Below are 27,020 nucleotides of genomic sequence, written 5' to 3'. Positions count from 1 at the left end.
TTTGATCTGCGGATTAATAAATAAATATGAGAGTAACCTTCGCAGTAATGAACACTGCTTAACGCCCAGAAGTGATTCACATGTAACTTCTCCCTTTTAACATCCATAAGCCATCAATCAAAAAGGTAATAAGAATACCCAGACATGTCAGGTAAAAGTTGTTTTTCCTGATCTAACACCAAATTCATGTAACTAAATTACAAGGAAATGTAAAAGCAGCTACCGGGGAGAATTAACAATCAGATCTTAGGAGTGAAAAAAAAAAAGCTTGAAAAAATATCTCATAGGTCATGGGTTCAACTCTCTTATAAACCATAATATTTTTTTCAGACTTAATTTTCAATACCGCTTAAGTAGTTTGTGTTCAAACTTAACTGATTCGAATCAATAAAATGTATTAATGTAATGCCTAAATCAGAAAAAAGCGGACAATGTCCCTCAAAGATCGCTATTGTGTCGAAGAAATCTCTCCTTAATGTGCTAGAATTTGAAAAGTCACCTGAAAGACGCGTTTATAAAATGGTTCGACTTGGCCTGCAATGCATGCCGATGCTATGTCCTCCTTTGTGGTGTTCATAGCGACGATGATCACCCTCATTTTCGTGTAGGGTTTAACCAGGTAGAGTTACTACCGATAATTTAAACTTAACCCTTTAACTCCCATGAGTGACCACAACAGAATTTCTCCTTACAATATCAGTACAATATCAAGCAGAAAAGTGATGAGAATAAAGAAAAATATAAATTGGGGGATTATAAGTTGATCCAATATCAAATTCTCTAAACTAACATAACAAGAACTGTGTAGCAGACAGTAAGGAGAATTGCTGATGAGATCTTGGCAATTAAAGGGTTAACAAAGTGTTGAAAATATGTTGGATGGCATGTTATTAACATAAATTTCTAAAGAATTGGTTTCCTATATATGTATAAGTCCTGACCCATAGTCGTACCAAACCCCCCCTTCCCATCAACATTCCCATCAGCGTCCTTTAAAGATTAGACTCCGCGATTTTTATGAAGTCACTATTTAAAGTTCTTCATCAGTGCATGGCAAACCCCACAAGCAATTCCAGAACCATCCATCAATTTACGGAACACAGTGTTTCAATCATCAATGTAAATTCAACTGTTTTTTAGTGCGGGCTTTAAAAATATAGAATCTATAATTTCATGGACAATTACATGAGATCGCCTCGTACTTTATTGTTTTCCTCAAGAACAGCTCAAGGAATGTGTGACATATAGGAATGATTGAGGGGAGTATTCCAAGTGACGTAACAAGAAGTTTTTTTCGTGCACTGATCTGATATTTGATCCGCTATTTGATTTGCTATCATCTTCATTGGCTGCGTTGCTGATTAAAGGTTATTCACGCGGTCTCGTGGAAACTGCGGAATGTGTTGTCGTAATACATATCAGACGGATAGTTCACGTTGGTGAGATCAGTTCGTTTCTCTGTTTGAAAGAACGTTTTATAGGAAAGTTGGGAGAATAAGGAAGGCAAAGAATATCTACCTTAAAGAAGAATCAACTGAAACCTACGATTCAGACCAGCTCACTTGTTTATCACGGATCAGCTTCAAATGTAGGTATCTTAATATATTGTAACTCGGACATTCAGAGCGGTACGCTTGTCATCATAGTGCCGGTTTTGTTCTGGTGTTTGCAAAGAAATCAGCTACGTTGCCCTTACTTGGGATGAGCTGTCTTTCGAAAATGTGTTTTGTTGAAAGATGAACACCGTCGAGTGCTAGTAGTTGTGACAGAGTGGTCAGTTACTTACTGCTGCAATATCAACCCACGGACCTTTACGTTTTACATGTACCGTCGACCTAGTCAAGTAATACCTTTAGCTTCTTTGTACTCTTATGTCGGTTTTAATCTTTTAGTTTTATTCTTTAGTCGCGTTTTAACCAATCTATCGCTTCTAGTGCTCAGCGATGGCAGAACTAGTCTTTATTCGCACATATGACAGAGTGACGAGACTTACAAGGAGCCTTCGGTTCCGCATTCCCAATGGCTCCAAATTAAGAGACATAAACAAATACAGCTTTTACATGATAGAGAACGAACGATCGCTCCTTATGGACTAGTGTTTATTTTGTAAATAATTCACTCTTCGTCAACCAACAATCAATCTCCTTGGGTTTTTCATGGTGTGGCATTTGTCAGACCGATTTGAAAATTGTATTCGTTGCGAATGGCAGCTTAGATTTGGTATTGTTTACAGTAGATTTAGCTTGGATTCCAACTGATTCTGCCACGTTATTAGTACTTTTAATTTGGTTTTGTGGGGATAACTTGTTTGAAATCATTCTCACTGAAAAACTAATTATGCAGAATTGAGACAGGGTTTGACGTTAAAAGCACCGAAGGGTATTCATGAAAGCATGAAGCGAGATATAATTCGTTGCGCAGTTATCGCTAGCTCGTATTGCACGTTACTATTTATATTTTTAGTGGAAGTTGTCGTTTAGAAACTTTCCTCTAGAAAAAAGAATAAGAAAAATCTTGAACAAACTTGGTCTTGCTTTGTAAGTGATGAAGGCGTAGTGTCTTTTCTGATCTATATGGGGCATGTTAGCGTCTCGGATCCTTCAATTATTGAAAATCAACCTCATGAATTAAGCATTGTTTATACTACTGCTCGGATAATTTGGCAATGATATATCAGTGAAAACCCTTGCACAGTTGAACCTGGTCGAGTCTGGGTCATGTATATTTCTATACATTCTTTGAGCATCTTATCTTTTAAAAGTTTTAAAATTGCTGCACAGGGTTTGTTTGTTAGTTTGTTCGTTTCTGTCAATAAAACTGTGAATTGATTTCAGCATTGGTGAACAGGCCGTGACGCTAAGAGACTCAAGTCTCTTCTTAATGAAAAATTTTCAGCTTCTGCTATAATCAAATTTAGAATAAAGGTATTTTCTGAAATTAAAAACAACAATTATTATGTAAACGGTCCCGTTTTGCATGCAGGTAATTGATTTGTATAGCTTAAAAAATATATTGGCTTCGGTGACCTACATCTATTGTGCAGTTTCCTCCGGGCAGAGAGATATTTCCGTCACAACTGGCTGGGGTATAAATAGTGCGTGGAAAAGTCTAGAAGGGTAAATTAAATTCATATAAAGCCTTAGCTAATCAACCCAAACAAAGGTAAGTTTCTTTTCTTGAATTTATGAAGGCTTTTGATTTTTAACCGAGCTTCAAGGGGTATGGTAAAATAAAATCTAGCAGTAGGTTATTTTCTCTTCATCCTAATGAACAGTTGAGACCCTCATCGAAAGTCTTTTCCAAAATATCCTTCAAATCCCTCTTTGATCAAATGATTTCTCAATAGGTAAGAGTATCGCCTTCTGCAAGAAGTTTGGCCATAATTCGTTTTGTTTGCCGCTTTTCATGTGTTTATTTGCAAAAGGCTGTCTATTAATGGTAAAAGTTGAAAAGCATGTATTTCACGGCAGCCCTAAGCTCTTTATTGTTCCTTTGCAATTGCATATTTTTGTTTTCTTGGCTGTCCTTTCCCTTTCCGTTCTTTCACTTTCCCCGATGAATCAACGAATTGAAAAAACGTAATGTGAAGGTATTTTCTGGTGATCTGTTAAATAAATAATGCATGACAACCTTCCTTATTTCATAGACAATGACTACCGTCCAGTCTAACACAAATGTTACTTGTTTTAATGTGATTATCCTTCGTTTCAAACAGTTGTTTAATCATAATGAGAACCAAATTCTATAAAGATACAAACTACTGTTTATCGTACATTTCTAATGACACATTTCATGATTATTTCTCATTCAATTGTCTAGTTGAAAAGGAAACGAGAACCATGCCAACTGGTAGGGCAAGTGATACAACTCATGACAAACCACTGAGCGACGAGTGTAGAAAGATTCTGAACAGAGTAAAATATTGCCTTGTAAAAGATATGGATGCAGAAGAAGTTTTACTAAAAATGGCAGCTGAGAACGTCTTTACCACGACTGAAGAAGACAAAATAAAAGCGAAGCCAACACGATCGGAAAAAAATGGGCAATTGCTAGAAATTTTACCAACAAAGGGTACAAAAGCCTATGAAATCTTCAAGAAAGTACTCCAGGAAGTTCATCAGCACCTTGCAAACATAATTTTGGAACGTGGTAAGTGTTATGACGATCACGAAAATCAATTGGTATTAAAAGAAAGCTGCATCATTACATGTCATTGTAATTTTGGAACGATGCCGCACAATTCACCGAGATGGAGATGTCAAACCGGTTTCTAAAAGCGAGGGCCCTACACCTGTAAAGTCTTAATTATTTTTTAATGTAAGGAATTTACCCTGCGATTGCTTCATATTGCAGTGAACTCAGTGTGATCATAAATTTATTACGCGAACCGTTTTTTGTAAACTTTTAACTTTTGTAAGGTTTGAACTTCAATGCGTTCCTTTCTTTCATCTCAGAAAACACGGAACTGAGAAGTAATGAAAACTCAGGGCAATCTGACAGGGCAAGACAGGAAACTGACTCAAGTAAGTTCTTAGAGTTACTTTATTATTTATCTAAAGAGGAGGGGGCTGACTTTCTTAGCGAGCCAACTTTGCTGGATCGAACAATTCCTACAAACGATGCTGTTCTTAACAAGGTTGATAGGTGATATCGTGGTAAAGGGATGGCAACTGCTTAAAGATTCTGTTGTCTGTTCAAAAGATAGTGCAGGAGCTTGCTGGCGGCACCATGGAATGAAACTTCATAAAAGTATTTGAACCTTTATTCTTCGGCGTTTACATGAACTGACGAGTAACAGACATTGCAGATCGCTTATGTAATAAGCTTTGTCTTTATAATTCGCAGTTGAAAACGAACTTAGAAAGGAAGTCGTTACTTTTCAACGATGCTTATCAATACTGGAAGAAGCGGGAAACTGTTGGAAGGAACTTGGAGCAGAACTTCAAATATCAGAAAGCAAACTTCGCAATATAGAAACAGATCATCAACGCGCTAGAGATAAAGCATCTGCCGTACTTGAAAAATGGAGGGATATCAAAGGGCGTGACGCGACTGTAGGATGCCTTTTGGACGCCTTTGAAAGAAGTGGCCAAAAAAGGATTGCAGATAATTTGTTAGGTATGAAAATCTATTTTTATCCTCCTAGAAAGCGGCATGTTATGATAGACCTAGTAAATACAATATGTAAACAATACCCTTCATTTCGGTGCGGAAATTACCTGTTGCTGGCATAGCTAGTATGTCACCGAGGTTCGGTTGTAGTGTAATAGTGATGCAAAAGTTTATTTGATTTTTTTCCTTCTCAGAGTTATGGCGAGCCGAACTGTAGGACAGTCCCTGGCCGTGAGAAAGTAAACAACCGAGTGAATTACTCAAAGAATTTGAGGAAAGCAATGCTACTTCAATTAAAAAAAAACTGCGGGAAGGCAAAGTCATATGATGGATATAATTATAGTTAGTTGAATGAATTGACAATACCCTAGATTTAATGGGCTTGAAAACATTTGCATAGGCTTCCACTAGCTTGAGAGGCAGGGAGCATTTTAAATATGTCAACCAAATAATTCTGCTTTAATGTGATATAGACAAGTTGGAGGGAAAAAATATCAGCTTTCTTTACTAAATATCGATAAGTTAGACAACTAACAAATTTCTCTATTATGATGTACAGACATGCTTATACGTTTTTTAGTGAACTGAATCTAAAACTTTACGCCGACATACGCTTTTATTTTCAAACTCTTTCCTCAGGCCGTAATGTGATCTTCCGGCCGAGGGTAGTCCTGAAAAGGTCTGTTAACGGTTAAAGTGACTGAAGTTTGGACAGTTCCCATTCGAAGCTGTGAGTACCTAAAATGACAACATTTTTTGTCAAAACTGCCTATTGGATTTCTAAGCTTCTTAATAGTGCCACTGAATACGGAAAAAAGTTTGACGCAAGAGTAACGCTGGGAACATGCAGTATAAGATATATTATAATATCAGTTATAATTATAGTAGATCTGAATGTCTCTGGCTAAGTAAACGAACGTCATCGACTCTGGAACTTTTGAATCTTGAGAGTTTCCATTCAATTTCGCTTGGAGAGATTACGATTATTAGATTACCCATAACGGACATTTTGAACACTTCCTACAAAGAACAAAAATTGCCGTCAGTTTGGAAATTGGCGAATATAACACCCCTCCCAAAGGTAAAACAAGTGACTGATCCCAAGAAGGAGCTAAGGCCAATTTCACTTACACCTGCGTTATCAAAACTTGCTGAGGATTTTATAGTTTCTGACTTCATCAAACCGGCCGTGGAAAAAGTAGCGGACCCAAATCAGTTCGGAACGGTATCTGGATCATCCACTGTACTGGCACTCATAAGCATGATACACAATTGGCTTGAAGCAACAGACGGACACGGAGCGTCAGTTTGGGTCCTTCTTTTTGATTACCGAAAGGCCTTTGACCTAATAGATCAGTCCATCCTAATATCAAAACTGAATCAACTGGACATTCCGGAGAGCGTTATTAACTGGATAGTTGACTTCCTTTCAAATAGGTCTCAGAGAGTTAAACTTGGCAATGACTGTTTCTCTGAGTGGAGCAAAGTGCCTGCCGGAGTACCACAGGGAACCAAACTGGGCCCCTGGCTTTTCCTTTTAATGATAAACGATTTGTCAGTTTCGCTCGACATTTTTAATCTGTGGAAATACGTTGACGATACGACGGTATCAGAAACCGTCCCGAAAGGAAAGATTAGTCACGCGCAAAGTGCAGTTGACCAAGTACAGTCCTGGTCTGAGGAAAATCTATTTCAATTGAATTGCGCAAAAACCAAAGAACTGTTGATCAGCTTTAGCCCTCAATACCCCCAATTTCCAAAAACCAACGTGGACGGGGAACTAATTGAATCTGTGCAGTGTGTTAAACTTCTTGGACTCAATATTAATTCAACTCTAACTTGGAACAACCATATTACAGAAATAATAAGGAAATCCAACTCAAAACACTATTTTTTTATTCAACTTAAGCGGGCTAAAGTACCTACAATCGATCTTATAGCAATCTATTGCGCAACCATCAGGTCCTGCCTAGACTACGCCTGCCCAGTGTTCCACCATGCACTTCCGAAATATCTACAAGTCGACCTGGAGAGAGTGCAGAAAAGAGCCCTCGCATGCATCTTCCCTGGAGCATCATACAAAGAAGCCCTCGATCAAGCAAACATCCCAAGCTTGAGAACCCACCAAGAATAGTTGACATCGACACTTTTCCAATCAGTTTTAGAAAACAAAAACAACAAAATTCATTCTTTAATCCCAAAAAGTTATCAGGCTAATTACAATTTTAGGAAACAGAGGAATTTCAATCTTAATCGTTGTAAGACCGACAGAGCGGCAACAAGTTTCATAAATATGTGTTGCAGAAACAGTTTGTACAATTAATTAATGTGAAGTTACGCAATTCAGTCTTATCTGCAATGTAATTTTAATAAAACACAGTCAAAAAAAAAAACGACAAACGAACAACTTTTCAAAGGCGGATTTATTGTAAATCTGAATGTTCGAGACCAGAATGTTCGACCACTGTTAGTTATTATTAGGCTACATCGAAAGGTTACGCAGTCAAGAAAAGATCAAAGCCATCAAACTTTGGACAAACCTACGTCACTACAGGTGTCTACATATATATCATTTGTCATAGAAGACGTTTCAGTTTGCCTTGTACGCTGTGTTCCAATACTGTAAAACAAGGTTCAAAATCGCGAGTGCCATGGCTACTTAAAAAGGCACAGTTTTTAAGACGTTTCTTTGCCTGCAAGATATTCCTACTTCTAAATTATGTCCAACTGAGTTTAAAAGAGTATAATTAGAATGTTAGGGACATTTTGTTTGATAACGTGCTGATTGAAACGAAAACCATCGAAAAGACCACAAAGTAGTCGCCTACTGGCGAAATTCTTGTCACAAAAAGTTCAAAATTCTCAATCGCCTCGGCGAACAGCTTGTGGCAATTTCAAACCCTATCTCATATACCACGTCCTTTCCAACCGAGCTTTCGGCTCCTTTTTTTTTTGCTATTGACAACCGACGTTTATGAGAAATCTTGCCTAACCTTTCTGACTTTTTCAGTTATTTCTCTCAGCTCCTCTACGTTTCCATTCCCCGCCATGCGCTCTAAAATCTTTTGTTCAATGACCCCTTTTATTGCAGCTACCTCCTGCAACAGGCTTTTCATCATTTCAAGTGGCTCGTCCCTCTTCGTGTTCTCAATTGGCACGTCCCTTTTCGTGTTCTCAGTTGGCTCGTTCCTATTCGTGTTCTGCTGCCTCCTGGGAAGTTCATCTACATTATTTATAAAAGTAATGTATAAGAAATACAAGTAAACTTTCCTTACTCGATTTAAACTTACTGATAAACCTAGATTAGATTAAGCGTTTTAACACGATTTAACAAAAAACGTCCCTAGAGTGATCAAAAACAGAGAAAGATACAATAGGCTTGAAAACCCTTAACTCAACAGAATCCTTATTTTGTCTCTGACATACTCTAATGTGAGTTAATCAGCACAGTATACTCTTAAACCCAATCTACGAGCGGTTTCGACCATCAAATGATATCAAAAATTGCAACTCTTTAAATTGACCATATACGATCCATATGCCGAGATTTTAACTGAAAAAAAAACTAGGCAGATCAGGTAGATGATACGTCGGGCAAAAGCTCGAATATCACAGAACATCAATCGGCGATTTTCAGTACAGCCTAACCCTAACCCTATGAAGAATCAGCATGTCAATAGTCTATGGAAGACTCGTAATGACTGCATGGTTTTAACCCTTTATACTCTATCATCATTATGCATTTTCTCTGTACTGTTCTCTATATATTTCCTTAGGTGCTAACAAGGAGAAGTTGTTTAACAATCAGGAGCTTCTTTGGTTGGTGATCATTTCCTTTATTCTCATGACCTTAATGTGTAATTCAGGGGTGATATTGTAAGGAGAAATTGGACGCTGGTCACTCTCAGGGTTAAAGGGTTGAGGACACTCAGAGCTGAAACTCACCTACTCTAGATTTGAGTCTCGTCACGACTTGATTCATCTCTCTAACTTTTCTGACAATTTCACTTAACTCATCCAATTGCTTTTGTTGACTTCCTGTTTCATCTCCACTTCCATTTTGTTTTATGTCTCGTGTTCTCGATGCAGCACTGGGTATCGTCTCAGGGGAACCTCCTCTCTCGCTGGCTTTGCTTTGCGCGGTCTCACCCTCTTTGTCGCATAATACCCAGAAAAAAAGCCAAATATAACGCTAGTAATTACCACTTTATAGTAAAAATAATGCATCACCAAGCAAGATCACCAATCGTTAGCAAAAAAGCTGTGCGCTTGAAAATCAACATATTTCAGTATTATTACAAACTGGCATAGACACATGCCTGATCCGGTTTGTAAATCCCAAAAAGAAAAACTGCAATAGGATTTCAGGATTTAAAACGATCACAACAAAAACCTCCACGAGCCTGATACTGAGCCTCTGAAAGGATGGTCACCAAAGACATTGTGCTGAACATGAGATGAAGTGTATCTCAAACAAATCAGAAAAGGTCATCCCAATACTTCCCTGTGTTCTAGAAAACTACAAGAGGATTTGAAAATTGGCTGTTTGGGGATGCCTTACAACTGGAAACTTTCGATGAGCTCAGCCAATATGATATAAAAAGCGCGAGATACATAAGATAGTGCATACATCATTATTTATACACTCGCTAATTCTTCACAGACCACTAAGTTTTTAAGGAGAATCTGTGTAAATATTGATCGTACCTTCCTCCGTACTTCTATACGTTTCATGATGTTTGCTTTCTCCTCGTTTTTCTTCTCGTACAATTTCTATTCCAGAAAAGAGGAAATTCAATGATCAGAAAAATTTAGATCGTATGAATGAATAATACAAATGCAGATTTCAGGTTGTAAAAGCAACTAAAAACACTGAGACCACGTTTAACTGTACCACAGAAAATTTCAAGAACTCATTGGGAGAATTCTGTGGACTTCAAGCGAAATGAACGATTTCTATAAAAAGTACAGATTTAAGTACCTAGCAATTTTTCTGCGATCCTTTTCATGCCTCTCGCAGTAAGGACAGACTCAAGACGTCCCACAGTTGCCTTGTGCCCTTCCTTATCCCTCCATGACTGGAGAAGAGCAAATCCCTTATCGCGAGCTTTATGGTAATCATTGCCTATGTTGCGAATTTCGCTCTCAGGAACTTCCAGAAATGGTCCAAGGTCTGACCAGCAGTTTCCTATGTCTTCTTTAAAAAGGGTTGCTAACCTTTGAGTAACAACTGACTTTCTCAACTCTCCGATTTGGGCTGATAATAATAATAATAATAATAATAATAATAAAGAAAACAGAACCAGGTTATAACTACAAAAGGAAAAACATTTTTAACAAATACCGGGGAAAGATTCAAGTACAATTATAATCAACTTTGACATCAGGACTTCAGAGAGAAGAGCAATGGTTTGCTATTTTAAAGTAAATTAATGTCTTATACCCTGCAACAACCGTGCCTCGTTTGCTCGAGAACTTTGCAATGCAGAATGCAAAGTGAGCAATCAAACTATCTTGGGAATCTCATAAGCAGGATGATAATGAATAAACTTATTCAGTAGTTGACAGACTACTGCGATGATTTAAACTAATTAGAATCCTTTTGAGGTGTGGGCTGGAAAAAAAGGAAAATTTAATGAGAAATAAAAATTAAATTAAAAATAGGGGCATAGATAGCCAGACTGCACCGGATGAAGTCGCTCGTTATTTAAAGGTCTCTTGGCGATGAGGGCTTTCTCTTACTCTTAATCATACATGAGGAAAACGAGATTTCTAACGGGCATTTTAAACCAAACAATAGTACTTACTCTCGCCAAGTTGTCAAAGAATAAAGAGAAGGAGCAGCCAACACAGCCACCTTACCTTGTCAAGTGTCATGTTATCCGAAAAAGTCTACCCAGATTTACCACATGAAAATTCTATAAAGGTATCACAAGCTTTCTTCTAACATTCTTCCTTTCACGTTCCTTACTACTATATTAACATTCATACAGCTCTCACCCGAGTCATCCGCAGGCGACTCCACAGAAGTTGAAGCTTCACCAAGCAGAGGTTTATCCTCTAACTGAGGCATCTCCCTGGAAATTACTGGAGTGTGGTCCTGTTACGAGGAAAAGAAATCCATACATCATAAAAGCATAGTATTGTAGAAATTAATGTATAAAAATAAGGCAACATGGTTGACTTATTGCAAAACTCTATCAACAGTTCGAAAAAAAGTCCTGAAAATAGCAGATAATGTTAAAGCTACAAGAGCACTTTCATCGTGGTAAATGACCCCTTTACACGGAAAACTGACTGTAAAAGATGTGGCCGACATTTCCTTAGGTAAATTTGCATGGATACGTCAACAATTTGGGATCAAACGAAGCGCCCATCCAACGCCTTTATGAGGGTTACATTTGTCATCTCCAAGATTCTAATATCTGAGCTTAAAAATCTTTCTTGACCTCCGGGCGAATTTTGTTTGCCCATTTAGTGAAAATTTTCATTTGATAGAAAATATGCCTTACTGATAAAAGGTGCTCTACTTTTTTAGGACGAAGGGGGCAAGTTTCTAAAGAAACTGTGGTGATGCGTCGGTGGGAGAGTATAACAGGGTAATTAAGTATTATCAACTGAGTTAATAACGTAAATTGGCCACCGTAAAGAGTTTCAAAGCAGACGTTTCGAGCATTAACCATTCGTCACAGCGATTAACGAGGGGCTAACGCTCGAAACGTTAGCTTTTAAACTCTTCAGGGTGGCCAATTTACGTTATCAACTGTATCGGTAAATCCGAGGCAATGGTCTTAAGTACTACCCCCTTCATAGGTCCTTTGAAACAGCTGAAGTGGGGTATGGACACCATTCGGTATGTGTCCTCCACCAATTGCCTTGGGGTTACAATTGATGATAAACTCTCTTGGTCTCAGCATGTTGCATTGGCTAGATCTGCATTTAATGCCAAAGTTAAAATGTTGAGACGTATAAATTTCCTATGTACATCTATCTTGGAGACTTTTTACTATAGGATAGTTATACCAAGTGTTCTATATGGAATTGCAATTTGGGGGTCTGGATCCAAGCTTAAAGATCTAGAAATGATTCACATCAGGGCTGCCAGGCTAATTCATAAGATACCAAATAGTTTGGGGATAATGATGTACTTTCTAAGGTTGGCTGGATGCCTTTAGAGTATTTTTATAAGCTACGTATCTTAACTATTACATATAATGCTTATTATAATTTAGGGTTGCGGGAAATTAATTGTTTGGTGACCAAGAACTCTAACAGTTATAACCTAAGGAAATCCCTGAATGTTGTACTTAATAGGCCCAAAACCGAATTGGGTCGTAGGTCCTTTGCTCATAGATCTGCAGTAGCATGGAATGCACTTCCCGATAATGTTAAAGATTCTCCAAATTTATCTATTTTTAAATATAACTTAAAACAATCCAAGCAAACTGTTATGAATATTAATTTTGAAAAGGGAGGTAATGTTATACAAAACATGAAACCAAATTTTCACTATTACTAAAACTTTATGGTTTACTTGATTTATTCAACTTATAAATTTTATCATATCTGTATTTTATATAATTATAGACTAATTAGTTTAGGCAGGTCCACATCAGCTGTAAAGTTGCGCAAATTTTAACCTGCGTTATCAAATAAAGTTATGTATGTATGTATGTATGTATGTAACTCAGTTGATAAAACTTAATTACCATTTTATAGGATAGTACTTTTCTCGCATGGCCATCGTCGAAAACATTCGTAAGAACCCTTAAAGCTCTTTTTAAGTTTTTCATTTCTTGTGTTTCAGTGTCCAAGGTGCTGTATTCGATTTCTCTTTCACTTTCTTTCTTGACATATTGTGAAAATCCTTCTAATTATTATTCCCCCATTGCTTTGGGTCGAAAGCCGCTAGGATCTACAAAACGTTCAAAACTACTCATGGTGCTCTCAAGATTTCTCTTACCAAATCACTTAGAAAAGAAGCAATGCCGCGAAGCATTTTCGACTTTAGATGGAGAGAAGAAATTATGAAAAATATATGTAACTGAAAAGAAAGATACTGTTTAATTAAGGGTATCGGTGTGATAATGGGCATAGCATCTTGTCCCAGAAATCATTTGTTCTTCCGTAAGGTCCTTGTCATACCTTAAACGGCTCCACTGGATGAAGCTGCAAAGAGCAAAGTCTCTCTCGTCCTTCCTTGTCTTTTTTGTTTTTGAATAATTCTATAGTCGGTGCATCGAAACGAACCGAAAAACAAGATTTAAAATCGAAGTCTCCTGTAAACCTGTGAGAGAAAAGAGCACTATTGAACTTACGACACATATTTTTCAAATGGCACTAATAATGTTACATATTCAAGAAGGCATGCGACACCATTTTTTGACGAACTGCAGAGGTTTCTCGATGAAGACGTTTTCAATTAGAAGCCAAAGAAGATGCGAATATTTTCTTTATAGTTAGCAAATGTAGACCATAATGCTTTACGCTGAAACGGAATATTTAGCGTTTTAAATCGACCATATTTGGTTTCCCAAACTATCCCGTATAGCGTATTAATTCAACGGTTCCTTGCGAAACCAAACACCGCGTAACACAACGCATGACGCTTTCATGAAAAAATACAGAAGTGTCCGAGAATTAATCTTTCGTGTTTTTCGAGATGTGAGTTTGGGACGCCTCTGCTCAAACTCCTTAATTGCAAGCGCAACAACAGCCTCAAGAAACCTCACCCCAGCACCCCGGGGTTGTATGATTGCATGTAAACGCGTTTTATTTTTCGACCACGGCTAGGCGGGTTACCCCACCTACCTGGGGTTCCCCACCTCCATGTAAACAGGCCCTTGGAAAAAAAATTAATAATTCTTCAGAAAAGCATTCCACTGTGAATTCAGTGGTAATAATCAACACATTCTCAATGTGATCTGAATCGAAGTTGGATCAGTGATCAAAAAGCATTTAAATTCAAAAATTGATCTCTTTCTGAGACTTACACAACGGGGGTGTAATTTATATCAATTCCTTCATCAACTGGAGTGAGTCCATTTGACAGAGAAAAGAGTGCCTGGTCCCCTCTGGCGAGTTGTCTTGCTGACTTGGCTTCGCCATAGAGGAGAACACCATGCTCTGAAGATATCTCTTTTTTCAACTCGGTTTTCATGTGGAGTGGAAAACAGTGAAGAGTCAGTAATCCTCGCTTTGGATCTTGTCTTGGTTCCTTTTCATTCTCAGGACACCAGAAAGCGAAAAATCCTACATGTTGCGGACAGGAAGAATCCACGATAAAAAGCTCTTCAGGTTTCAGATGTTTTGTAGAGGAATTAAGCATCACACCGCATCTAGCAATAATATAAAGGCACGAGGAATTTGATACTAGAAGACATTTTGAAAACTTAGGAGATGATATGGAGGTAGCTGACTCAATTTTTTGTGTATCTGAATATGAAAAAGTTGCAAGTTAGAAAAATGCATGTGCATGCCATTGCAACGTATTTTCATTTCATTTTTTGATACTCCTGCAATATATGTAGTTCTCAGTTCGCAGATAACTCATATATGAAGGAAAAAAAACAAGATTGCAAACTTACTCCAAAAAGCGATTGATTTGAAATTTATCAGCCCCATCGACCTCGAATGTCACAGTCCCTTCTTCCAGTTTTGGTGGCACTTTCAACCTCTTTGTCCAATCGACCCATTTCCGTGACGTGTCTATACCGCCACGGAAAAACACTCTCACGTGCCTTGATGACATTTCCGATAACTTAATCTGGTGTTCTTGCGAGTCGATGGGTACACTTATTAAGATGGGACAGGTCAAACTAACTTGCAAAGGATCCCTTGACTCAACTTTCGGTGTGAAAGCAATGTGAACGACAGGACCAACAAGAACCCTCTTTCCTTCGAAACCATCACTTGAAAGCCCTTGCACCTACGAGAAATCAAAATAGATTCAATACACAAATCTCAAAAAGTAGTATATTACGGAAAAATCAAATAGTTGAACTATTGCAATATCTCATATCGGAAATCCCCTGGATCTGACACCGCCCTCGTCAACTACACGGAGCAGTGGAAATAAGAGTTAGAGAATCACAATACTATCGGCCTTATATCGATGGACCTACCAAAGGCGTTTGACACTCTGCCAAATGACTAAATGGTGGAAAAGTTCAGGTCTTACGGCGCTGACGATAACAACTCCGAGCTCATCAAGGGTTATATAACTTGGGTTATATTCCTTGGCCTTCTCAAAGTCGCCCAGTCGTTCGTGAACAGAACCCAAGTTATTGTAACTAATTGCCACGACTACATTCTCAGGTCCTAGCTTTTTTTGTGTAATACTCAGAGCAAGTTGGTGATACTCCTTGGCCTTCTCAAAATCGCCCAGTTGTTCGTGAACAGAACCCAAATTATTGTAACTAGTTGCCACGTCTACATTCTCAGGTCCTAGCTTTTTCTGTTTAATACTCAGAGCAAGTTGGTGACACTCCTTGGCCTTCTCAAAGTCGCTCAGTTTGTTGTGCACCAGACCCAAGTTATTGTAACTAGTTGCAACAATGGTGTGCCTAGGTCCAAACGTTTGGAGGAAATATTGCAATGAAAATTCATAGAATTTCTTTGCGGCCTGAAAATGACAATGGTTCTCACATATCTCGCCGAGTTTTTCCATTTTAGGTTGAATAATTTGATGAAGAGCAACTTTTGAAAGTACGTTTTCAAAACTAAGAATGAAATTTTTCAAATGTAGGGCAAGGGCGTGGCTTTGCAATCTGACGCTTCCTTCGGTAGGTTGTCATCTATAAACTGGTTAAACGCCGCAACAGCGCTTTTCAAAGTTTTAATGTGACGGCTTTCCGGATAGCCCTTAATCAAAGACTTTGAGACATCGCGCACAAGCTGATGTACCCGTATGTGGAAACCAAACCCATCTTCATGTGTTAAAATTAGCGAACATCTTTGGAGTTTCATAATTATCATCTCTTCATCTTTTATTCCTTCATCGACGCTTACGATATAATTCACCACGATATCCGCATTTAAGGGCTGTGACGAAAGGAGGCAGAGAAAACTTAATGCATGATCTATGATTCTGTCTGATTGCATCACTTCTTTAATGGCCAGTATTGTTGCTGTTGTCATCGATTTCTTGTAACATGGGTTGGTCTCTGTAAGTAGAGTCTCTGTCGCATCACGCTGCCCTTTCTCTACTTTCTTCAGAAAGTCATTCCATCCAAACTCTGAGGAACGTTTGCTCTGTCGGAGTTGCTTCACATAGGTGGCTGCGCTTGCTAAAGCAAGAGGTTGGTAGTCGAGTTCTCTAGCTACTAGTTCTCCTATCTCACTATCACTGATACCAGAAATAAGGGCTAACAAAGAACACGCCTCTTGGGACTGTATACCCTCGCTTAATAATAATATAATAATATAAAATAATAATAATAATAATAATAATAATAATATGTATTTGTTTACTTCTCTCCCCCCCCCAAAAAAAAAGATGTAATATCGAGATCGTTCATGAATATGTTGTATATCAAAGGACCCAGGATGCTTCCTTGTGGAGATCGTAATGAAATTCCTTTCCAGTTTGAGAACTGATCTCTTAATCTAGCTCGTTGACTTCAATTTGTGAGTTAACCCTTGATGAGCTCGGAGTTGTTATCGTCAGCGCCGTAAGACCTGAACTTTAATAATAATAATAATAATAATAATAATAATATGTATTTTCATGAACGATCTCGTCCATGTCATCAAACACAGCAGTTTGTCTGCCTATGCAGACAACACCCGGATAATATATGCCGACAAAGCGTCCGCGAAAATTGAAGAAACCATCAACAATGACCCCGCTCGTCTAGACATATGGCTCGAGGAAAATGGTAAGAGAAGAAGCCCAGCATAGTACCAAGAAATCGGCATGGGAAAGGCGTAAATTACGCCTCAGTTTCATTGTGAAAACACAGAAATCCCCATAACCGAAGATTTTGAGATGCCTGGAGTAACGATAGACGACAAACTAAATTTGAAAAGCATGTAGGCAAGGTTTGCAGCGAAGTCTCTGAGCAAATTGTTGTGCTCAAGCGTATGAAAAAGATGCTCCATTTTGAAACAAGAAAGAACATCTATTTTGCATCCATCCTTCCCAATTTCAACTATTGCTTTGGAATCTGGCGCTTCTGCAGTAAAAGTGCTAGAGCAAAACTGGAAAAAAAAAGTAAACGAACGTGCACTGCGATTTTTTTTAATGAAAAACAAACGCACTACCAGGAACTACTCAATAAGATAGGCTTAGTGTCATTGAATAATCTAAGACTCGCAGAAATTGTTTGTATGGTTTTTAGAGCTGTTAGTTATGATCATACTCCTAAAAGCACAAAAAACTTACTTGATTTTAGAAACACTAAATACGATCTGAGGGAACCGACATTCGAAAAACTGCCTAAGGTCAACACCACAACCTACGGTATGAAATCGTGGCGTTACCGAGCGCCATAGCTGTGGAATCTTCCACTAGAGTCACATAGAACTGTTAGAACTACTAAGACCTTCAAAGACAGTATAAAGAACATTGAGTTTTTGGGCCTTTTGCCTAACATTTTAGTATATATGACTATCGTTTTTACCTCTTTGCATAAAGTGGAATTGCTATAGATTGCATTTTATTGTCCTGACTCAAACCTTTTTAAAATGTTAAAATTTTTATTCATCTGTCATATTATTTTTTTTTTAACTTAATTCTAATTTATTTGGAAGACCTGTAAATTAGCTGGTCTGTCATTTCATCATGTCAAGTTACACCTGAATAATGACTGAAAAAGCAGACGAAATAATTGATCTACTTTCAGGATTCTTTTGTCTGAAGAGATGTAAGTTCAAGATGATTCCAAGATGCACAGCTCATCTAATTAAGATTTTACACCTTTTTTTTTTTGGGTGGGGGGGGGAGAGAAATAAGCAAATACACACTGCGAGGGTACCCTTGCAGGGAGCCTTAAGTATCATTATTCTTGTCCCCATAGTGATTGCTACTGCGGGGGTTTCAATAAAAGCCAATTACAGGCGGTCTACTGCCACCTGTAGGACCTCTTACTACCGTTACTACCTGTTTCAACATTACTGCCGGATCTTCTTACATTCGACTGATCGAACATAACGCTAACAATTACAGCTTTTTAAAGCTTAAAAGCTATATCCTGCATGTTTCCTTTGTAACAAAGATTAAAAAACAAACATTGTTGGTTAAAAAATCTTGCCTCGTCGTTTCAACCGGCCATTTTCCCCTTTCACTTTTACATTTAGCTTTTTCGGAGTCATGTTTCCGAGACGTTTTTTCTTCTTTATAGTGAAATTTAAGGAAAATTATTCAGACTTATTTAAAACACATTTGGATGATTAATCAAGATATTTATTTTATTTATTCCTTTTGTATTTTTTAAAATTCTTTTAATCATTTACCTTCCCTTTTGACGAGTAGTAAGCATTTCTTTATCTATTATGCTAGCAGCGGCCAGAGTCATAATCACGTCAAGATGATTAACATGAAATGAAGTTTTTAAACTTTAAAAGTGTATAGATTAACGTGTAAAAGCACAAACAACAAAATTTTAATACAGGAAAGATGTCAAGAAGAGAGTGTTTCAGTTGTATGAATTGCTTTTACCTTAATGATGAGGTCCATACTTGCAGGAAACGAGGTCCTGGGACTTGACAAACAAAAACCCGGGAAATCTGGTATGCTGATTGTTACTTGTGGACGTTCCCCTGAATCCTCTTTTCGAAGTTTGTAGTTCTTCAGACGACAAACAACGGCATACCGGGAAAAACTGGTTATTTTAGCCTTAACAAAGGGCAATTTAATTTGCCAGTCTGAACATTCACCTTGTAGATCTGAAAAATTTCAAGAAAAATACATTATCTATGTACAAGAAATTAAATAGGCCTGCTACCTCAGTTTGGTTCAGATGAGTGAATATTGTGCATTCCTTTGTTTTCAGTGTAAACTATGCGAGTTACTCTAAAACTAAAAATTCATGAGCCACAGAAAATAAAACAAATATTGCCTTGTGTTAGTTACAAACCTGATGGTTGCACCTCTGAGGTGCGTAGATCCTTCCAGCGCAGTCCTTTGGGATCGGCCATTTCCTTCAAAACAAGCTCGTAACCTCTCAGACAAATTGCACTATGGCTTAAGGCTACTTCAATGGAACTGAACACCACATCATGTGGATCATCACAGTCGAGTTCTATTACATTGCTTACTAACGATTCATTGTCTTCAAGAAGAAGAGAAATAATCCCAGGCTTCCACAACGAACAAGTAACCAGTCTTGGATCTGGTACTGCTTTAGGAAAAAATTTTATTAAAATACCCGTTTCTTTTAGGATCCACGTAAAACCTTCCTCTGGTACCAAATCTCTATAAGAAAACATGTTGACCATTAACTACGGTGTTCCCTCTTTCTGCTTGAAAGTTGTTCCCGAGGTCGTGGGGGACAAGTCAAAAAGAAAGTTACTCGTTAAGGCGAATCCATGCTCACGCCATGTCAATTTTGAGATAACCCCGCTCTGCTTCTTATCATAGACGGTAATAGACGTTAATCAAATGGCTTTGAGAATAAGAAATGGAATAAATTTATGACCAAAGTAAGGAAAAGTTATTTCATGCAAACAATGACACCAAAATCCTTTTGTAGCGCCTTTCTATTGGTGACTTATGCAAGCGAGTGAAGGGTAATGCTTACACGCATATCAGTAAAATCGTAACTCCCGTGTACCCCTTGATTTTTTCACCTGATGTCAGAGCTTAAACTCCTTGATTAGCAAGCCATACGTTCGTAAAAGCATTAACTGACTCGTCTGATGACTAACTTACGGAACTAGGTAATCTCCCCTCGAATACAACATCAAAAACAGCTACAATAAGATGGTTTATAGATCTCTAGTTATATGATTTCGAAAAAATCAAACTTACGAAAAAATTATCCTCTTCTTAATCTTTTCCTGTGGAATGCTTATAGTTTCTGCAAACACTTTATAAGAAATACACGCAGTTTATTTAAGCAAATGCAAAACTTTATTTTGGGTGTACAGACCTAATACATTGATCAATTCGAAGCTTCAGCATCCCCCGCGAGCAATCCTTCGGGCATTTGAACTCTTGAATATTGGCTCGTTCAAATTCCCTTCCCCTCGGGCCAAGGTTGTGTTTACATGCCCCACCCAATATTGAACTATTCTTAGTGTGATCAACGAATGTTGCAAAATTAAGGGGGTCAATTAGCGAAGTCACGTATGAGCTCTTAGTGTTGCTGTTGGGTATTTCGCTCCTAATTATCATTCCTGGATGAGAAATTTGTCTTTCGAAGCCATTTATTCATATTTTCTCTTCAATAATAAATCAACATTAGAAAATAACTTTTAAAAATAACATTTTCCTTTAGAAAAACGAAGCGAAAAACGTACGACTTTCTAGCTTTTACGAGCCGTGCGTTGTAGATTCCCCATAATTAAACTGTTTATTAGAATTTACGACCAGAAACTTGCGTAGCTCCGTGTTGGAAATTAATTCTGAAAATTGAACAGTTTAAGATAAATCTTCTCTTGAACAAATCTTTTGGGACATATTAACATTTAAAAAAAAGTATTTGCCATTCGTAAATAAGATTGCTAACCTTTGCAAACCCTAATTTGAAGTCAGAAAGCTTAGTTTTCTTTTTCCAAAACAATGAGCTAAATGCTCATTGTTTTGTAAAGGAGTATTTCTTGGCAGGTTTCCTTTTCATTTGGGCTCTAAAAGATCTATCTCAATCGGGATGGAGCGGAAAAACAATCTTGAAAGGTTTGAAACCTTGCGGCTAAACTCAACTGGAGCTTTCAGCCGAAGTGAAATTGCTCAAATCATATTATGGTGCAAATATAGAGGCTCCTGAGGAATTATATAGGACTTGAGCCCGCGATATGTTATAATAGGCTATAAACTTAAACTTCGAGCAATTTCAAAACTGAAAAAAAAATTAATTGCGAGATTTCGTTGCATCCTGGTTTATCATTAGAGGGGGTGGAGGGAGTGTGTCAAGGAAATAGAGAATTATTAAAATATTGAGGACCAAGGCACCAAGAGAGTGGGTCGGGCGCGAAAGCTTGCACGAATGAGAGTGCGTGCGCATTTATTTGACAAATGAACGGTGCAAAGGACTGAGATTTCAAAGAAAAAAAAACAGTTCTCCTCATGTCGAGCCAAGGAAGAGGTCTAACGGTCTCCTTCTGGTGTTGGAAGCTAATAAAGAGAGATATCTGCGTTATTTACCTTGATCGTGGACTATCCGACGATCGCTTAGAGAGTCAAAGGACTCTTCAAGAATTGCTCTTCTAAGAGGCTCTGGTAGGGTATTTTTCGTAGTACGTGTCATATCTATTTGAAAAAGACACTATTTTAGTTAGTTAGGTTGTGAACATAGTTAGACAAGACGGCGTTTAGATACTGGAGACTTAGGACTAGAAAACCGCTCTTAACAGAGGAGAATATAGTTAAATTCTGCAAAGTGATGTAAACGACTACACCTTTGCCTCCTAACACTTAGCGAAGACCCAATAAGCTAAGTCAATTTTATTCAAGATGGTGGCAAAACGTCAAGCAAATGCTCCTGAGGAATTAGGTAGGACTTGAGCCCGCGATATGTTATAATAGGCTATAAACTTAAACTTCGAGCAATTTCAAAACTAAAGAAAAATTAATTGCGAGATTTCGTTGCATCCTGGTTTATCATTAGAGGGGGTGGAGGGAGTGTGTCAAGGAAACAGAGAATTATTAAAATATTGAGGACCAAGGCACCAAGAAAGTGGGTCGGGCGCGAAAGCTCGCACGAATAAGATGGGGGGGGCGCATTTATTTGACAAATGAACGGTGCAAAGGACTGAGATTTCAAAGAAAAAAAACAGGTCTCCTCATGTCGAGCCAAGGAAGAGGTCTAACGGTCTCCTTCTGGTGTTGGAAGCTAATAAAGAGAGATATCTGCGTTATTTACCTTGATCGTGTACTATCCGACGATCGCTTAGAGAGTCAAAGGACTCTTCAAGAATTGCTCTTCTAAGAGGCTCTGGTAGGGTATTTTTCGTAGTACGTGTCATATCTATTTGAAAAAGACACTATTTTAGTTAGTTAGGTTGTGAACATAGTTAGACAAGACGGCGTTTAGATACTGGAGACTTAGGACTAGAAAACCGCTCTTAACAGAGGAGAATATAGTTAAATTCTGCAAAGTGATGTAAACGACTACACCTTTGCCTCCTAACACTTAGCGAAGACCCAATAAGCTAAGTCAATTTTATTCAAGATGGTGGCAAAAGGTCATCGATCTTGTAGTATTTGTTCACTGTGAGTTTTTATTGATCAAATCTATTTCTATTCATATCAAAGACTAATGATTCTTTTTCAGTTACACTGTTTCATAACAAACTTTTTTGAAAAAGATTGACCAGGAAGAGAATGACAAATCCTTTTTGTTAACAATCTTTAAAGCGAAACATTAATACTTAAATTTTTTTAAAATGGTTAGATGACGATAAAGTGCGCATACTCGACCGTCGAGCTGCAGTGTAGCGTACTGCGGGCACACGGTTAGGCATTGCACGAGGGCTTCACGTGAGCTAGTAGATGAAATTTGCCACCCGCGTTTTGAGCGGGAAATCAAACTGGTCAGGATGTAGTTGAACAGTAATTCTCAGTATTTTGAAATTTCTAAACAACTCGTAAGACAAAAATACCGGTTTAAGCTTTGTCAACCGGAGGAAGTTGTCATAATTCAAGTTCGTGGAGAGAGGGTTTTAATTGAAAATAGGCTGGATATAAAGAGACAGAGCGTCCAAAGAAAGCAACAAGTAAACGGCGTAAAGCGAGTCCAGAAAATCGCGCAAGAAAGTTACAAAGAACGCCAAAATAGGCAGAATACGGCGAGAGGAAAGCGAAAGAGAACAATAAAGGCATAAGTAAAAAGGCGAGTTTCTAGCGAAGAGCAACGCGAGAAGGAAATACAAAGTCGCTTCTGAAAACAGACTTAAAAGAGGTCATAAACAAAGAGAAGCGAACTGCAAAGGATCCGCGAGAGAAGAGAAGGTAAGTCGTGTCCTATCTGGGTTTTCTCTTACGCTAAGACCCAGAAAAAAATTCAAACTTTTTTTTTTCCAATCGTCGTTTGATACTAGCTTCAGTTTTGAATTCAACTGATCACATTTCGGTTAAACATTAGAGTGGTTTAGCAAGAGGACGGGAACGTCATTTCAGAACGGGAAAGCGCGCGATAATTTGGACACGACTCTATTTCGACTTCCGGTGTTAGCGTTGCCGTTCTCCCCATCAAGTTCAGGATGTCATTTCCCTGGTTTTCCCGTCGTGATCAAAACGCCTATTTGCGTTAATTGTGCACTTATAAACGAGATAATGCTGTTTGAAATGATTTCAGAACTCATTTCCAGGATAACCAGTTCCTTTCTTTGTTTTATTCGGTGAATTTGTGAAAATTTACCGTTACATTTATTTTGGATTACCGAAAGGAAACACGATCGTCAGCAAGCAATCTAAGATTTTAGGGCTCAGTTACCTTTTGTGATTGAGCGTGGCTTTAAGCAACGTAAGGGCTTTTCTTTGATACATTTCTTAAATCGTGTATGAAAACTCTAAGAACGGGTGCTGTTAATTTTATCGTGAATTAATTCATCAATAAATTAAACTTGCTTCATGTTGAAGTTTATCAAAATGAAACAACACGAAGGTTACCTGCTATATTATTCAGTGTTATTTGTTTTCATTGTCGTTTCAACCGTAATTAAAAAGTGTTCTGCGAATTGAAGTCAGAGATAAACAAAAATTTGAGAATAGCTCGGGTTTGCGCTTTTTTATGTCTTTAGTTTCTGATCAGCGCCGGTGAAAACTTAGACAAGAAAGTCATCTACGAAAGAAAATAACAATCAACTTGATTTCGGCACGGCTTTCTAAATCTATTAATTTGATTCAGTCTTGAACGACTTTATTCGTTAAAAAAATTAAATGAAACAAAAACAAAATAAAACAGGAACGAAGTCTGATTCCTCAGTCTAACCGTTTCGTTGGTGACTAGTTTGAGTGCATTTCATTCGTTCGTAGTTAAACGGGAACTCATTGTAAACAACTCTATCTCTACACGTTTTCGCCATAACTCCTGATAACTCCGTTCAAAATGCAATGCAACTCTAAGAAGGTGGTGCTCAAAAGAGGTGCACTGTCTTGATTGAGAAGAATATTCAGTAAACAAGGGAAAAAACGGCGACGATTTCAATTCCAAATTATACTTTACAAAATTATGAAGAAAAACGAGTAGTGCTGAAATCTAGAAGCACGAAACGAAATGACAGCGATACAAATCACAAATCATAGAAGAAAAAATATTTAGTGGGCTTCCAAATTTGATAGATGAATCTGCAGACTCGAGTCTTAACTGGAATGGAATAATTTAACTGCCCACATGGGCAAGTTTACTTTCCCATGTGGATTCATATTAACAACTCACTTGTAGCAATTTATCCTGGGTTTGTGCTTGTTAGAGTGAATCTCAAAAAGGATAATTTCTTTGTCCTTCAAGTGGTCTTTGAAACCGAAAATTCAAAGCTGATAATGATCCTAAGGAGCCAAGGTTAGGATATTCAAGAACAAATATAACAAGGACGATTCGTTGAAACGACTGCTAAGTCACTTTTCTACGCAACGCGACGGCGTTCTCGACACAGTTTTTTTCTTGGCATTTTTGCTGCGCGCGCTGTTCTGAAATGACGTTCCCCCTCTTGCTAAACCACTCTATTGACTCTGGCATTCATCGCGTAAAAACTCTTACGCCGGTTCATCGCTCGAATAATATTTCATAGTGTTCGTGTTCTTCAAGTTATTTCTTGTCCTTTCGTTTGAATGTTTTATACAGTCGTGGTGTTATGGGAAAAGAAGTTATCTTACGTATTTTGTTTTGCTTAGAAAGTTTTCAAATGATGTCCAACGGCGAGCGCAAGTTTCTATTTTTTTTTCTCTTCAGTTAATTATCGCAGGATTTACTCTATTCATTTGAAAAATTTGCGCTTTGCCGAAGATGTGTTGTTTTACCCTAAGAACGAAGTAATGGCCTTTCCCAAAATTAAAATAAAATGGGATTGAGTAAGCGATGTTCATGTTTATATTAAGTCTAACGCGGTAATTTGATTTTGACGATATTGTCATGTGAGAACCCGTCAAACATTTAAGAATCAAATTACGGACCCCAAATGTGTCTACAGCGGGATGAGTGAATTCAATTGTTTGGTTATCGTACTTTTCAGCGCTATGTTTTCATGCTTTCTACTCGATTCGTTCGAACTTCAGGAAATGGTTTGTGTCACAAAACATGGAGCCACTTTCTCTTCGCTCAACATCTCGAGGCGTTATGATGAACATGCTTGCGATACGATATTTTTTTCCTTATGCTGGAAACTGAAGAATTAATCTCTAAAATTGGTAGTCTTCACATTTTGCAAGAAGCGTCCGAGCTGTGATCGTGCAATTAAACGGTGTTCTGGCAATTTGACCTCACAAGCGCGCTGGTAAGCACATAGTTCGCGTAAATAATTGTTGTTTACAGTTATTGAAATCAAGAGCAGTTTTTGAGAGTCTGTTTCTGTAACCTTCCTGGATATTTTCTGTTAAATGCATTGAGGTTTAGTCTCGGAATTTCATAAGCGATTATGAATGATAGATTCGTATCGGCACCATAATTTAGGGAAATTTTGTCAAGATATATATATGTTATATATAACATATATACTGCCCGAGGCCGTAGGCCGAGGGCACCATTTTCAAGACCGAGGTCACAGTTTTTCACCATACGGACCGACCCTTAGCCGGTAAATAACATATTTATTGTTTTAAACTTGACGAAATTCTTTCCGAAAGAACCCGAATGATTTATGGCCGTAAATACGGCAAGATCTTCCATAAACTGAACAATTTTGCGTGAGTAAATGGTAGTTAAAATAGAGGTGATGCAAATTTAAGAGAGATGCATCAGCGAAACATTTTCATTTCCGTAACGATAAAGGTGATTTAAAAGGCTTCCAAACAAACTTTGAAACATTATTTTTACAATTATCTGTCACAATCTGACACCTGTCAATTAGAGAGCGCGCAAGAAAAAAAAAAGCGTAGGAACATTTGAAAACCAACAGAACTAGTTTGGCAAGGACTGTCACGACAATGTTTTCTTCAAAATCAGTTTATGATCTAACGGAAAGTATTATTCACTCTCATCGTAACCAAATGATGTAACCAAAAATACCTCACGTTTTTAGAATGATAAACAGCATATGGTAGTTTGCGGCCTTTCCTTACATCTAGGCAGTTCGGAAAGCCGTAAAACACTAGAACAAAAATTTATATTTCAAATCGGCACCCTTAATCCCCACGGAATCAACGAGCGCTTTTCATTCAACTAATTTATTCCTGTTTTCTTGACACCATATTCCCACCAATGGCGTAGCTCCACTTTCTACATATAAATCCACACACAACCCACAATTCCTCTAATCGCTCTGACGAAGGGCTAACGCTCGAAACGTCAGCTTTTTTACCCTTTACGGTGGCTAATTTACGTTTTCAACCCAGTTGTTAACACTAAATTACCTGCTATACTCTCCCACCGACGCAGCACCAAAGTTTCTTTAGAAACTTACCCCTTTATTCTCTTGTGATGTTAGTTTGGAGGATTTAGTATTGGATCATCTTATAATCCCCTAACTGATATTTTTATTATTCTCATCACTTGTCTGCTTGATATTGTTTTGATATTGTACTTGGAGAAATTCTTTCTTGGTCAATTATGGGAGTTAAAGGGTTAAAATGGGGGATTTCAACATATGGC

At 37.9% G+C, this 27,020-nt stretch overlaps 2 protein-coding genes and 1 pseudogene across 7 annotated transcripts in view; 2 read left to right on the top strand and 1 right to left on the bottom strand.

Annotated features, from left to right (window-relative positions):
* The first annotated feature begins 1,053 nt into the window (after positions 1-1,053).
* On the top strand, positions 1,054-7,655 carry LOC131771348 (THO complex subunit 1-like). Its single transcript, XM_066173085.1, has 6 exons — positions 1,054-1,588; positions 3,820-4,149; positions 4,455-4,523; positions 4,846-5,118; positions 5,307-5,842; positions 7,075-7,655. Exons 2-5 carry the CDS (start codon positions 3,840-3,842, stop codon positions 5,327-5,329), a joined length of 675 nt encoding a protein of 224 aa, XP_066029182.1. The 5' UTR covers positions 1,054-1,588; positions 3,820-3,839; the 3' UTR covers positions 5,330-5,842; positions 7,075-7,655.
* A 133-nt stretch (positions 7,656-7,788) lies between these two features.
* The window catches only part of LOC131794755 (uncharacterized), a 26,850-nt gene continuing 7,618 nt past the window's right edge, over positions 7,789-27,020 (bottom strand). For 5 of the 6 annotated variants that reach the window (XM_066173079.1, XM_066173081.1, XM_066173083.1 and 2 more), the window contains 13 exons: positions 22,137-22,241; positions 21,419-21,523; positions 20,084-20,141; positions 19,191-19,528; positions 18,773-18,999; positions 14,700-15,040; positions 14,106-14,450; positions 13,258-13,399; positions 11,113-11,212; positions 10,094-10,369; positions 9,820-9,885; positions 9,058-9,264; positions 7,789-8,335 (listed from right to left, as the gene is read on the bottom strand). In XM_066173079.1, the coding sequence (XP_066029176.1) occupies positions 8,085-8,335; positions 9,058-9,264; positions 9,820-9,885; positions 10,094-10,369; positions 11,113-11,212; positions 13,258-13,399; positions 14,106-14,450; positions 14,700-15,040; positions 18,773-18,999; positions 19,191-19,528; positions 20,084-20,141; positions 21,419-21,523; positions 22,137-22,241 (2,561 nt within the window). In that variant the 3' untranslated portion in view covers positions 7,789-8,084. The remainder of the gene's footprint in view (positions 8,336-9,057; positions 9,265-9,819; positions 9,886-10,093; positions 10,370-11,112; positions 11,213-13,257; positions 13,400-14,105; positions 14,451-14,699; positions 15,041-18,772; positions 19,000-19,190; positions 19,529-20,083; positions 20,142-21,418; positions 21,524-22,136; positions 22,242-27,020) is intronic. The other variant, XM_066173080.1, reaches the window with a different exon arrangement.
* Positions 11,874-12,785, top strand: LOC136283813 (uncharacterized; annotated as a pseudogene).

Source organism: Pocillopora verrucosa, chromosome 10 (genome assembly GCF_036669915.1).
Source record: "Pocillopora verrucosa isolate sample1 chromosome 10, ASM3666991v2, whole genome shotgun sequence".
Lineage (NCBI taxonomy): Eukaryota > Metazoa > Cnidaria > Anthozoa > Scleractinia > Pocilloporidae > Pocillopora > Pocillopora verrucosa.
This window is presented reverse-complemented; position numbering and strand designations above follow the sequence as displayed.